Here is a 15,350-nt window from a genome sequence, read left to right on the forward strand (position 1 = left end):
ACTTTTTTTTAGGCAATTAATATAATTTGTTTAATTGAAATTGCCCAAATGTGAAAGAACAGCCCATCTCATAAGAAAAACCTTTAAGGGTTCATGTACATCCACATAGGTAGTTTATACATTTCCCAGCTCATTCCTGCACTTGTGGAGACACAGGTACCATGTACAGCCCGCCAAACAAGTGAATGGCTGTACTCTTGTAAATGCTGATGCTTAGTTGCAACAAAGTTTACCCCTGCATGTGCGTCTGACTTTCCCAAATACAGAAGTGGTATGTTTTTTTGTAAATAGCTTTAATGTTTTCTCAAGCTAACACTTATGTGACCTAGTTTTTATTCTACCTGGCTAATTTTGCAAGCATATTTCTTTTTGTTTTATAGCAATACCTTTACATAGCATAACTAAGTAATCAAAAACAGGCTATGTGTGGATAGTGGATACCAAACTGCCCTATGCCGGATTGTGAGCACAGATCAGCCCCAGCTGCTGCCAGGGCCAAACTATATAATTAGTCAAGCAAAAAATAAAGTAACGTACCTTTCTAACGAGCCTATGAAAACAAGATGCCAGCCTCTCCAGCTTTTCAGACCAACATAAAGATTGCATCTTTAATTTCACTAATACGGCATCTATCTCCAATCCTATCCAGATAACTGGTTAGAAAATGTAAACACATTGGTACAGGGCCCCACGTCCCTTCACAGGATTTTCCCACAATCCTCACACATGTGCTGGAGATGTCTTACTCAGGAAAGCACCTATTTCTCTACATGTTTTGGAGCGGCCTGGTTCTGCAATCTTTATGGTCAAGGGTCTGTGGCCTGGTGTTTAAATTTACAGATGTACAACAGGGGAACGACCCAACAGCCTACCAGCATTCATCCAAACGCTATGAACGCTCACTTAAAATTTATTTACTAAATGCAGCTAAAGCTGTTTCTATTTCCTATGAGCGTCTGGTTATTCAAAATTAATGACATTTATGCCACGGAAGACATCCTTGCCTCCTCCAAGCATAAGGAGTAGCAATCTTGCCACACCTGGTTTTAATGGATTGATTAAACCTTCTCTGCTAATTACATGATTGATATCACTAGTTAGATAACCCCCCACTAGACCACAGACCTTGGGATAGCAGCAGGCCTATACCTTGCATCCTTGGGTGGCTCTGACTTGGGAGAAGCCTGAGCTCTTTGGACCAATAGGGACATTACATACCAGATCTCGAATCACGTTTTTCTTCTCTGTTTGTGTTTTCCCCCCTCCTTTTTTCTTTCTTTTCTCTCACTCCACCCCCCTCTATTGGGCCCAGTATTGTGAAATGTGTGATGCGTCAGACTAACCCTATGTTTTCTATTCTATCGCTGTTACTTCTTTTAGTATCATGGATGTAGTTGGGGGTTACCTTTCCGGTTTATATAAGTACAGTGGCTGTGCTAGTAAAACCTAATCGCCAACTATATATAGAGCTGATAAATTGTTTACAATTTAAATATAATTTAAAGATTCAATTCAAAGTTTTGGATTTAAATAATTACTTCTAACAAGCAATAAAAAATAATGAGGAATATATCTTGTGGTGACCATGACAAGTATAATCTTTTGTGTATTGGAACATGCTACTCTTTCAATGGCAATGATTTTATTCAATACTGCAGAGCTGTTCTCACTATAATAAAAACCTTCCCTGTACATCTAATTTTAGACTTTAAAGCACAGGGAGATAAAAGTAAATGGCGAAGTTCATGAGGTTATGTTAGGCTTTAAGCTTAAGGCTCTTATTCAAAACGGTGTGTGGGTGACTGCTAGATTATTTCCTGCTTGAAATCACAGAAACTGATTACAAAGCATTTTTAAAGTACGTGACAATACAACTGGAGTGGGAATAGCAGAGTGAGAAGCAGAACAAGCAGTAGGCCTATGCAGTCAATGGTTACACTGCACACAATGCTGAAATAAGAGACATGTAAGTGCAGATGTTATGTTCTTACCTTCTATGTCAGTTTTAACACATGTGCAGAGGCAACTTTTATTTTTATGTGACATTCACATCTATGGCTTTAGCTACACATAACAATGACTGATCTGTCTGAAGAACGACTACCATATTTTAAGATCTCATTTTGCACACATTGTGGACATGATTCAATTACTTTGAAAGCTGTGGGATGCTGCTTTGACAGTCTCATGTGTCTTCAACCAGTCTGAAGCCACCGACTGAACTGAAAGTTCTCATTATTACTAACATTATTGCTGTCTATCATGTTAGCAAAGAACTGCGGTAAAGGCTACATCCTTAATGTTTTCCCTGCAGACAATATGTGAGGTATAGTAGACTTATTTTGGTTATCACAGTCTAGAATAGGCAGATAAGATAATGGAAGCCCTCCCAATATTCTACTCATTAAGCAAAATAATAACTAAAAAAAACTATATATATGTATGATGATGGTAAACATTTAGATTTAAACCATATATTGATATGCTACAAACAACAATGCTGCCAAATTTATTTAGTGTTTTTTCAGAAAAAGGGGGCATTTACGAAACCAAGATTGAGACATATCAATTTCTGCTTACAAATTTATTTATATTTATTTTTATTAACATACAGTAGGTACTCTTAAAAACTGCATAAATCTGCATCCTAAATAATACACACAAAAAACCCTCTCCTCACTGTATGCCAAAATATCATTTTTTTATTAAAAAATATCTTAAGAACAATCTATGCTGGAAGAAGTGAGTTGGATAAAATAATCAACTTTTCATAAATACAATACCAAGAATAGGTGGTATGTGCATAATAATAATGTGTTGGTATACTGTATGTGCAGAATACTAGGACAAGACCTTATCACTTGTGGCTTCAGTTTCTTTGCACGCTGTTTCAGATGCCCTTTTTTTAAGTTCGACCAACGTAAGTGTAGCGCTACCACTGTGGGAGCCGCTGGTTACTACCCAACCAGTGCAGAGGCTACCAATCACATAGGCAACATTCCATTCACTCTGGCTCCATTGAACAATCTAGAGCAGTGATAGCGAACCTTTTTGAGCACGAGTACCCAAACTACGACACAAAACCAACGTATTTTTTTCAAAGTGCCAACACTGCAATTAGTAACATCCACAGATAATGGCCGCAGGGACCTCTCACCAATCCCAGTGACATAGTGACAACACTTCCTCTGAACAGATGTCCTTTCACTCTCGGTTGGAACTGGCACTGCAGGGGCGGTATCCTCACAGTCGCTCTGTCCCCTGGCTCACATTGTACTGCTCTAGTCTCTCTCCCTTGCAGCAATGATCCCTTTCTCTCTCACCGGGTGGCGCTACTGGGCTGGACATTAAACTGGCCCCATAGTTTTCCTGGACTATATATCCCATGGTTCCCTTGTCCTGGCTTCTCATTGGTCCCTGGCTGCAGCCAATAGGGTGGGAGGAGGAATCAGAGTGGGCGAGCGGTCTCTGCAAAGGCGGCTCTGTCCCTGTCCAGCGTTGCTTGACAGAAGAAGGGGGGGAGAGTGGGGGAAATATACTGAAAGACTGCACTTCTTACTCCTGCAACTTCGCTGTGCGAGGGGGGAATAAAAAGTGGTGGCGGCAGCGGCTTCCCAGTATAGCTGGTGTGCCCACAGAGATGGCTTTGTGTGCCATCACTGGTATAGGGGATGTTTGTTTAAGATCTATTGCTTGTAGAACTTGGGAGAGGGGTAGTGGTGGTATGGAATACTCCAAAAAAGCTGACTTGTAACAGGAGGTCTCAAAGAGTGCTACTGCTTGCACCCCAAAAGCAGAACAGCACACAGTTATGTATGTTCCCCCTCCAGCCACTTACTGAGCACACCTCCCCAAGGATTGGCTGCAGCACAATATTCATGCTGCCCATTTGACTCTGCCAGCCATGTTTGGAAGCCTCAAGAATGCAGGGAGAAATAATTAAACCTGCAACCTGTGAGATTTAGACCAGCCCAGAGAAATTAAAAGCTGCTCCAATAATTACAGAGGAGCCAAAAAGAAATGTACTCATCATCCCAAAAACCTACCTCGGACAGTACTACATAAGTATGGATATTTCAGATCTGAGGGGCTGCTAGGGAATCCCACAATCAATGTAATAGTCAGCACTACAACAGTGTTTGTTGCAATCTTCTGGGTCCTGTATCAGTGACTTCCCTTTACTGGTTCCTGGCACTGCCACCAGTAATTCTTTTTTTTTTTATGAATACAAGGCATGCTCTGATTTTACGAAGTGCATTATGCTCTCATCTCGTCTAATCAGAGAACATTCATTGAAACAAAAACAAGGCACACTACAAATGGCAACTGTACCAAGCAAACAACTGTCCTCCTGCACACCGATCACACGTGGTCACTCACCCGGCACGGCTGCCTTTTATAGATTGCACTATATTTTTTCCAACATTCCTGTTCGAGAGAAGCTGATCGACTTATCCTAAATGGGAACAGCCATAGATCGATCAAAATTCTGTTGTTCCCTGCTGAACCAGCTGATTTTAAATCCATCAATGGCCAGCTTAAAGGTCAGTGTTAACGAGCTTGTGTTCTCTTCATGACTACTTCATGTTCCATACAAGGTAATACAGCTCAGAAAGACCTGTAAATGAACTCTGAACTATCTCAGAAGCATCTTAAAGGGTTAATAAAGGAAAAAAATAATTTCTTTAAAATAACAAACATGTTATACTTACCTCCACTGTGCAGTTCATTTTGCAAAGAGTGGCCCCGATCCACGTCTTCTGGGGTTCCTCTGCGGCTGTCTCTGGTCCTCCCTGCAAGAACTCACCACATTCATGCGAAAGAGCTTGCATGGTGATGAGTCCTTGCGGGCGCGCTCCCGTGATATAGCGAGCAGCCATAGCCACTCACTGTATCACTCGGCCCCGCCCCTCAGCGCGCCACGTCACTGGATGTGATTGACAGCAGCGCCAGCCAATGGCTGCGCTGCTCTCAATCTATTCGCTCTAGCCAATCAGCGGCCAGGCTGAGCGGCGAAGAGGATCTCGGGACCGAGCGCGGGACTTTCGAGGGGTCAGGTAAGTAAAACGGGGGCTCAGATGTTTTTCACATAGATTGCATTAAGGTGACATTTTTTTCCCCTTTACAACTCATTTAAATTGATCTCAGATGCAAGCAGAATGCACCTGAAAACAAAGTGCATTTGCCCATTGGCACAGGCTCAAAGCCCATTGGCACAGGCACTTACTGATTCACTTTCCTTATTAACCATATAACTCTGCAAATAGCAGTAAGCTATTTATCAATTAAAATAAAAATGCCATTTGCCATAGGCCTCGTACACACGACCGAGTTTCTCGGCAAAAACCAGCAAGAAACTTGCTGGGAGATATTTTTTTGCCGAGAAAACCGGTCGTGTGTACATTTTCGTCAAGGAAACTGTCGAGAAACTCGATGAGCCAAAAAGAGAGCAAGTTCTCTATTTCCTTAACGGGAATGGAGAAAATTGGCTTGTCGAGTTCCTCGACAGCCTAACAAGGAACTCGACGAGGAAAACGATGTGTTTCGCCCGTCGAGTTTCTCGGTCGTGCTTGATATGTGTTAGTGAACAAGAAAAATTATTTCATGATTCTAGCCTATGATTAAGGCTACTTGCTGAAATGTGTTGTAGCCAATAAAGAATTCAACACATATCAAAGTTGGTTGCTCTTTTTACTGTTCTATATTGACTACAAGTGGGTAGAGGACACTCTGAGCGAGAGAACCTGTTTTCGTATTTCATGCCTGGATATATCCGTTCCCTGTATTGAGCGCTGCACCTGTTTATTCCAGACCCTAGAACAAAGACTTGTGATTATTAAGGCTCGTGCACACAGACGTAATGGAATACTGATATCTATGCAGGATCTTGCTAGTAGAAAATCATATGCAATGATCAGTAAAGTGTTTCCCTTTACTGATGTTAGACGCGTAACTGCTGGTCAAATGATAATATCCATCAAATTCTTCTAAATTGGTCCATGTACAGTAAACCCACTTACACTGGACACCGTGGTCTGAAATATTTAGTACATGTCACAGACTTCCAGCATACTTCTTTTCTTATATATCAAATGATAAACCTATCTAATGCTAATGGCACTCCGTTTTTGGCAAAGAGAGAAAATATGACATGAAGACTGACATTTGATAGTCAGTTCTTATGTTTTGCCTCAGCTTTTAATCTGTAGTCTCTATGAAGAGTAAAAGCTTTTAGTGAGAATCTATTAGTGGCTCACCTAATAGTGGCTTACCATTAAATCTATCAACACCCAGACACAAAAGGGATGTCTTCATGTAATGGAGACTGCTGGTTTTCTATGTCACACATTGACCAGAAGTATGGATTTTTAAAAGTGTTTTGTTCATTATTAGACCACAAACACACTGGGGAAATAGCAACAGGCAGCATATATGTACTGTATTTCAGAAATATATTTATAACATCTCGTTCTTTTGAAAATGTACCTTCATATTTTCTCATTGTTGCCCAGCAAGCTTAAAGGCAATATGCTGTATTGTTATTATCATTGCTTTGCCGTAAATGTAAAGTATGTATGTCTTGTATGTATGCAGTTTATTTCACCCATATACAATCATGGTCAAAATTTTTGGCACCACAGAAATGTTTCCAGAAAATCAAGTATTTCTCACAGAAAAGTATTGCAGTAACACATATTTTGCTATACACATGTTTATTCCCTTTGGGCCAGATCCACAGACCGAGTATGCCGGCGTATCTACTGATACGCCGGCGTACTTTCAAATTACCCGCGTCGTATCTTTGGTTTGAATCCTCAAACCAAGATACGACGGCATCTGGGTTAGATCTGACAGGTATACGTCCTCGTACGCCTTTCGGATCTAAGATGCAATACTTCGGCGTCCGCTGGGTGGTGTTCACGTCGTTTTCCGCGTCGGGTATGCAAATTAGCTATTTCCGACGATCCACGAACATACGCGCGGCCGTCGCATTCTCTTACGTCGTCTCTAGTCGGCTTTTTCCGGCGTATAGTTAAAGCTGCTTTTTTGCGGCGTATAGTTAGATTTGCCATGTTAAGTATGGCCGTCGTTCCCGCCTCGAAATTTGATTTATTATTTTTTTTTGCGTAAGTCGTCCGTGAATCGGGATGGACGTAAGTCACGTTTAAGTTTAAAAAATTACGTCCTTGCGACAACATTTTGCGCAATGCACGGCGGGAAATTTAGAAACGAAGCATGCGCAGTTCATTCGGCGCGGGGACGCGCTTCATTTAAATGAATCACGCCCCCTAATCGCCGATTTGAATTCCGCCGCCAGAGATACACTACGCCGCCGTAACTTACGGCGCAAATTCTTCCAGGATTCGAACCAGCCAAAAGTGAGTTACAGCGGCGTAGCGTATCTCTGATACATCTAATTCTATGTGAATCTGCCCCTTTGTGTGTATTGGAACAAAACAAAAAAAGGGAGGAAAAAAAGCTAATTGGACATAATGTCACACAAAACTCCAAATGGGCTGGTCAAAATTCTTGGCACCCTTTCAAAATTGTGGATAAATAAGATTGTTTCAAGCATGTGATGCTCCTTTAAACTCACCTGGGGCAAGTAACAGGTGTGGGCAATAAAAAAATCACACCTGAAAGCAGATAAAAAAGAGAGACGTTCACTTAGTCTTTGCAGTGTGTGTCTGTGTGTGCCATACTAAGCATGGACAACAGAAGAGAACTGTCTTAGGACTTGAGAACCAAAATTGTGGAAAAATAGCAATAATCTCAAGGTTACAAGTCCATCTCCAGAGATCTAGATTTGCCTTTGTCCACAGTGTGCAACATTATCAAGAAGTTTGCAACCCAGCTAATCATTCTGGGCGTGGACGGAAGAGAACAATTGATGAAAGGTTGCAACGCAGGATAGTCCGGATGGTGGAAAAGTAGCCCCAAAAAAGTTCCAAAGAATTTCAAACTGTCCTACAGGCTCAGGGAGCATCAGTGTCAGTGCAAACTATCTGTCGACATTTAAATTAAATTAAACGCTATGGCAAGAGACCCAGGAGGACCCCTCTGCTGACACAGAGACATCAAAAAGCAAGACTACAGTTTGCCAAAATGTTCTTGAGTAAGCCAAAATCCTTCTGGGAAAACGTCTTGTGGACAGATGAGACCAAGATAGAGCTTTTTGGTAAAGCACCTCATTCTACCGTTTACCGAAACGGAATGAGGCCTACAAAGAAAAGAACACAGTACCTACAGTGAAATATGGTGGAGGTTCAATGATGTTTTGGGGTTGTTTTGCTGCCTCTGGCACTGGGTGCCTTGAATGTTTACAAGGCATCATGAAATCTGAGGATTACCAAAGGATTTTGAGTTGCATTGTTGAGCCCAGTCTCAGAAAGCTGGGTTTGCGTCAGAGATCTTGGGTCTTCCAGCAGGACAATGACCCTAAACATATGTCAAAAAGCACCAAGAAAGCCCTAGAGAGTTCTAAAGTGGCCAGCAATGAATCCAGATCTAAATCCCATTGAACACCTGTGGAGAGATCTTAAAATTGCTGTTGGGAAAAGGCGCCCTTCCAATAAGAGAGACCTGGAGCAGTTTGCAAAGGAAGAGTGGTCAAAAATTCCGGGTGAGAGGTGATATTAATGGTTATAGGAAGCGACTGATTTCAGTTATTTTTTCCAAAGGGTGTGCAACCAAATATTAAGTTAAGGGTGCCAAGAATTTTGACTAGCCCATTTTTGGAGTTTTGTGTGACATTATGTTCAATTTGCTTGCTAGCAGACTTGCTAGCTGGATCAGCAGATGAAAATAGAAGAAAGAATGCCCAAAAAAGGAAACTAATACAGCCATCACATCTAGGAATTGGTAAGCTGCAATATAATAAATGTTTGTTTTGGGGTTTAAAGGGTCACTAAAGGAAAACAAATTTTTTTGAATCTATCATATAATGTGCCTCTAGTTTCACTTTCGGTTTTAAAGGTACATACATGAAGTTCCGGGTGAGAGGTGAGTCGGGAAGACTCACAGAACAAAAACAAACAAATCCAGGGCAGTGTTTTGTTTTTAAAATGAATCTGATTTGTTCTGAGGAGTTTTAGACACACAGTAATGACAGCTTAGACCACTGTGAGAAAGCTCCCAGTACGATGGTTATAAGGAAACAGGCAACCAGGAAGTGTGGAGATCACAGCAGAATTACAGCTACTTCAAAGCAAAAACGAACAATGAGGATATGAAACCAGTACTGCAGTAAGGTAAAGAAAGCTATTTAGCTAAAAAAAATAATTCCTTTAGTGACCCTTTAATGCTGCTTTAAAGCTGTTTTGTTTTTGGAAAATATTCATTTCAAAAACATTTGTTAAATTTTCTAATGGTTAGTGGGATCAAATAGCTGTTACATTTTACCCCGCACATGGAACAAACACATTTCTAAGGCCGGGTACAGACGAGCAAACATGTACGATGAAACCGGTCCGTCGGACTGTTTTCACCGTACATGTCTGCCCGGGGATTTCTGTATGGTGGCTGTACTCACCATCATACAGAAATCCGTGCGTAAACAATACACGGGACGTGTCCGCGCCGTCGCCGCGGCGACGTGGGCGGCCCTGCCAGTTCAATGCTTCCACGCATGCGTCAAAGTCATTCGATGCATGCGAGGGATGGCGGGCGCTCGGACATGTACGGTAGGTCTGTACAGACAACCGAACATGTCCGAGCGGGCAGGATTTCAGCGGGCTGTTTTAAAACAAGTCCAGAAATATTTGCCCGCTGGAAAAAGGCCCGGCGGGCAAATGTTTGCTGGAATCCTGCCCGCTCGGGCCTACACACGACCGAACATGTCTGCTGAAACTGGTCCACGGACCAGTTTCAGCAGACATGTTCGGTCGTGTGTATGGCCCATAACAGTGAATATAGTTTGGGAAAGTCCATTTACTCCACAACTGAATGTTAAAGGCTAAGTATACCTTTTGAAAAAAGATGGATCACAACAGTGAAGTTGGTTTTGCACCCCTGTGACCCGATTTCAGCAGACAGTTGGCTGAAATCCATTGTCTTCAGATGTCACAGAGTCGGTCCAGGCTCAGTCAAGATCATGACACTGAATGCTTGGACTGGCACCCAACTCAGCCTCTAAGCAAGCCACTGAGAGCCTAAGCTGGCCGCTTCCGCACCCTCCACAGCCTAGTGCTCCAATAAGCGAGGAGGGGCAGAGCAGAGACTGGTGACTGACAGTCACCAGCTCTCTGCTCGGGGAGCTCTGAGAACCGAGTGATCTGCGGTGATAGATCGCATGGTTTTCAGTGTTAGAGCCAGCGGGGGACAGATGCATCATCGGAACGATGCTGCATCCACTTAGGTAAGTATAAATCTGCAAAAACCCAAACCATGGGTATGGACTTCTCTTTTAAGATTAATGAATGTGCTTAGGCAAGAGTCTGCCTGTACCAATTCAGCAAATTCATTGGAAATAATCACATTTGCTCATCTCCCACAGAACTCTGCAGAAGTAAGCACACAGGACCTCACCAATAATATTATTATAATAGCACCTTTTTAAAGAAAGATAAAAAATTTACTGTAACACTGTAGTTAGGAAGCACCAATCTGCATTACAGAAACATCACACCTATACTCCAGCACACTGTTAAGTGAACATGGTGTGGCTATAGTCATGAAACACTATGGGTGACTAAGTATTGCTGATTAGAAGCACATAGGATTTGCAGTTAGGTGTCCTTTTATGAAAGTGAGATCAACCGCGATCCCGAGTCTCACCGCTGATCTCAGGTCAGTTTATGAAGCTGAGGTAATCAGCTGAGAACATGTTCTCCACTGATTACCTCAGCACAGTGCGAATCTGTAACTGACTGTCACAGAAACGGCCAGTTTATGAAGGTGTGATCTCAGCATCTCACTGGCGATCTGTGACAGAATTCTCACTTTCTGATTCACAATCTCAGAAGTGGAGAATCAGAGAGAGAAGCGCGAAGCTGGTTGAGTATTGTGGAGGAAGAAGGAAGCCTTTTGACTTCCATGCTTCACACACAAGCAGCCATACAGTCAGAACACATCTTCCCCACTATTACACACCCCAAAATTAGCAGGTTAGGAATTTATAGTGACAAGTAAATAATGCGCATAGGTACACAAAAGCTTCTAGTGTCAGATACAGCATAAATATCAAATATGAGGCAGCGGGAGATGGGGACAAAAGTCAGGAGATGACAGTTTGGGATAAACTGATCAAGAAGTCTGTGTTAAGAATGAGATGGGTAAAACACTTCCAGGGCTGCCATCAGAGGGGAACAGAGACCATGTTCCGAATTCTAGAAAAATGGCAAGGAGAGAGGCGCCTCTGGGTGTAGTAGCTTAAAAACAATTTAATGGTTAAAATCAGACACATGTGGTTATTACACTCACATTTGAGCAGTATGGAACAGGCATGTAATGGTTTCTTTAAGCTGGGTGAGCTGTCATCCGAGGAGGGGAGTTCCTTTTCCAGTCAGAGGGAGCGCTGTGCGGGGAGGTCACTGCTTCATCAGAAGGAGGGCATCCATGGGGATGTAGATGGTTCTCAACCCGAGGTCTGGAGCGCACGTGGAGGGCTGGCGAGGGTGGATGACGTCACTAGTATGCGACGCGTTTCAGAGTCTCAAAGCAGCTGATGGATTGGCTGCTTACACTCCTACATCAAGATGCTTGAGAAAGGAGTGTAAGCAGCCAATCCATCAGCTGCTTTGAGACTCTGAAACGCGTCGCATACTAGTGACGTCATCCACCCTCGCCAGCCCTCCACGTGCGCTCCAGACCTCGGGTTGAGAACCATCTACATCCCCATGGATGCCCTCCTTCTGATGAAGCAGTGACCTCCCCGCACAGCGCCGCTCCCTCTGACTGGAAAGGGAACTCCCCTCCTCGGATGACAGCTCACCCAGCTTAAAGAAACCATTACATGCCTGTTTCATACTGCTCAAATGTGAGTGTAATAACCACATGTGTCTGATTTTAACCATTAAATTGTTTTTAAGCTACTACACCCAGAGGCGCCTCTCTCCTTGCCTTTTTTCTAGGAATTTATAGTGTATGTATATGTATATAAATAAACACACACACACACACACACACATATATCTATATATATCTATATATATATATATATATATATATATATATATATATATATATATATATATATATATATATATATATATATATATAAATTCTACCTGCATTAAAATGCTATTATTAAAGTCATTTTTATATCATTTCTAATTTATTAGTAACAAAAAAATTGTAAACCCTAAAATATGTTTTACACATGGACTGTTCTATTACAGTTATACGTGTTTATATTTGTATACTTTATTAAAAAAAAATATTTAATGATTATAAATGTATTTTTCATTTATATGAATGGTGTATAGCTGCATTAGATATGTGGATTCCATTCATACACTATACACCATTCGCATTTAAATAGGCACATGTATGAGCTTTAAATATTGATAAAAACAATGTTTTTTAATAATTAGGTTAATGTATATTGTTTGGTGGGAATGTAACTTTATTATTTTATTAATACGTGGTGTATAATGTGTGCTGATTCGTGTTCAACTTTTGTATTTTTCACTTCCTCATACTGTAATCCCGCTACATAACGCAAGATTACAGCGAGAGAAGCAGTTCTCAGGAGTTTCCAGCCGTTTGTAGATCGCTTCTCATCTCAACATGAGAACCGATCTACAAAGCTTCATAAACAGGCACTCAGAGGAGAGCGATCTCCCCTGAGAATGCCTGAGAACTGAAAAGCGATATTTTACCGCACTTTCATAAAAGGACACCTTAAAGAGTGACTCCACTTTTGTTGAGAAAAAAACATTCCCCTCTGGGTGATCTATGTACATTGCATGGGCCTTTGTTGCAGATTCCTCCCTTTTGTTATTCTGAAGTAATCCATGTGTGTTTGTCTGTATCCATGTAGGAAAGTGAGTCTAATGCAAATGGTTTCATAAGGATTAGTCAGGTGTGTAGCTGCAGGGCCTGCATCCCTTTAGACGTGTTCCTATTGAAAGTATCTCTCCAAAAATGACATCTTTGTTGCAGGGGATGCCTGAAATCTGACTTGTATCTTAGGCAGACTTCTGGGAAAATTGGTGAGAAAATCACACAAGCAGAAAAATATGTTTCTGGGGAGTGGTCAGTACAGACTCTGTGTACAGAAAACTCCAGGTAGCCATATTGCAGTGCATTCTCAGAAAATTACAGTGGCTGCAGATTAAAAAGGAAAGGTCATTTTTAATAACATTCAATTATAATATGATTAGTGTTACGAAAGTGGAGTTACCCTTTAAGTCAGGGATCTCCAAACTATGGCCCTCCAGCTGTTGTGGAACTACGCGTCCCATGATGCGTTGTAAAACTCTGATGTTCACAGACATGACTTGGCATGATGGGAATTGTAGTTCCTAAACAACTTGAGGGCCATAGTTTGGAGACCCATGCTTTAACTGAACAAAAGGTATGATGATATTTCTACAGTGAAAGTGAGCAGACCATGATCTAATGCCACCTCTTCCTTACCCTATGTCTTCAGCATCTTCGTCACACTCAGCCCCATATTTGCAGACTCCACATCTCGGATGTTTCCTGTGAACCTCAGTTCCAGATCCTTCATATTCTGCAAATAAATAGTTGCCAGTTCAGTGTAAACTCATGTACAGATTTACTAAATGAACGCACATAAATATCACTTGAGCACTTTCATGAACAGTGAAAAAAAAAGAGTTAGACACTGACTAGAAAAATAAAAATCCTGATCACTGCCCCAGAGAAGTATCATGTTAGTATGGTAACAATGTATTGCTCTATTCACAATAAGTTAAAAAAAAAAAGTAATAAAAATATATATATATCCCTAATCACCACCACACCAGTTCCTACAGGCTAAATAATAAACACTTTTTTTTTTTTTTTTTCCACCAAAGTATTGTAACAGAATACATGTTGACCTAAAGTTATGAAGAAAGATTATTTATTTGCAATTTTGTTTTTCGTTTATTTAGCAGAAAATAAAAAAAAAAACAGTGGTGATTACATGACTCAAAAAGAAAGCTCTATTTGTGGGGGAAAAAAATGATAAAAATGTACAGTGTTGCATTACCAAGCAATTGTTATTCAACGTGCAGCTGAAAATTGGCCTGGGCAGGAAGGGGTTGAAAGTGCCCGGTATTGCAGCAGTTAAAATAATAAATTTTACTTTTATTGTTTAGCACTAACCACCATAAATAAACAAATATAATAAAAAATCTTCAGCTTCACTTTTTTAAGAGCTCTAGTTGATATATGTTTTTATTTTCTTATTCTATGTTATTAAATTAATAAGAAACCACATTACAAATTGAATGTATTGCTCCTTGATCACATAGCCATATTTTAAGGGACATAGCAGGTTTTTATTATGTACAACCACAAACATGACAAGTTTATTGCGCCATAAAATGCTGTAAAATGTATTATTATAAATATTGTCATTTCCTCTATTTTATAAGCAGTATGATTATGCAGGGTAATTAGAAATATAAATTTGGGATGCCAATGATTCTTTTTTTTTTTTAACTCCTTGTATTGACATATTTCCATATCTAAAATAAATAAATACGATAATTAGCTAAAAATACTAAATGAAAATGACATACTGTAGAAATCCTTGGTTGTCTGCTCTTTGATGTAGGGAATGTGTGCTCCAGTTGTAAAGATATAGGTAGATTCACAAAGAGTTAGGCCGGCTTATCAGTAGATAAGCCGACCTAACTCAGAATCTACGCCGACCTAAGTTTAAGCGTATGCTCAAACAGAGATACGCTTAAACTTATCTAAGATACGACGGCTTGCGCCGTCCTATCTTAGATTGCAATTTTTCTGATGGCCGCTAGGTGGCGCTTCCATTGCGTCCGGCGTAGATTATGTAAATTAGGGGATACGCCGATTCACGAACATACGCCAGGCCGACGCAGTACTTTTACGCCGTTTACGTAAGAGATAGGCCGCGTAAAGTTAGTGCTAGGCTCTAGTGGAATAGTAATGTTAAGTATGGGCGCTGTTCCCACCGCGAAATTCGAAATGTTTACGTCGTTTGCGTAAGTCGTCCGCGAATCGGGATTTACGTAGTTTACGTCCACGTCTAAATCAATAGGCCCGTACGGCGTACTTAGCCGCAATGCACACTGGGAAATTGAGTCGCCCGGCGCATGCGCAGTGACAAAAAACGTCAAAAACGTGAGGTCAGGCCTCATTACCATGAAACACGCCCCCCCCCCCCAACACATTTGAATTAGGCGCCCTTACGCCCG

At 41.1% G+C, this 15,350-nt stretch overlaps 1 protein-coding gene across 1 annotated transcript in view; it reads right to left on the minus strand.

Annotated features, from left to right (window-relative positions):
• The window catches only part of TMEFF1 (transmembrane protein with EGF like and two follistatin like domains 1), a 270,614-nt gene that overhangs the window by 50,861 nt on the left and 204,403 nt on the right, over positions 1-15,350 (minus strand). The window contains exon 5 of the mRNA XM_040353509.1: positions 13,582-13,678. Within this exon, the coding sequence (XP_040209443.1) occupies positions 13,582-13,678 (97 nt within the window). The remainder of the gene's footprint in view (positions 1-13,581; positions 13,679-15,350) is intronic.

This window comes from Rana temporaria, chromosome 5, assembly GCF_905171775.1.
Source record: "Rana temporaria chromosome 5, aRanTem1.1, whole genome shotgun sequence".
Lineage (NCBI taxonomy): Eukaryota > Metazoa > Chordata > Amphibia > Anura > Ranidae > Rana > Rana temporaria.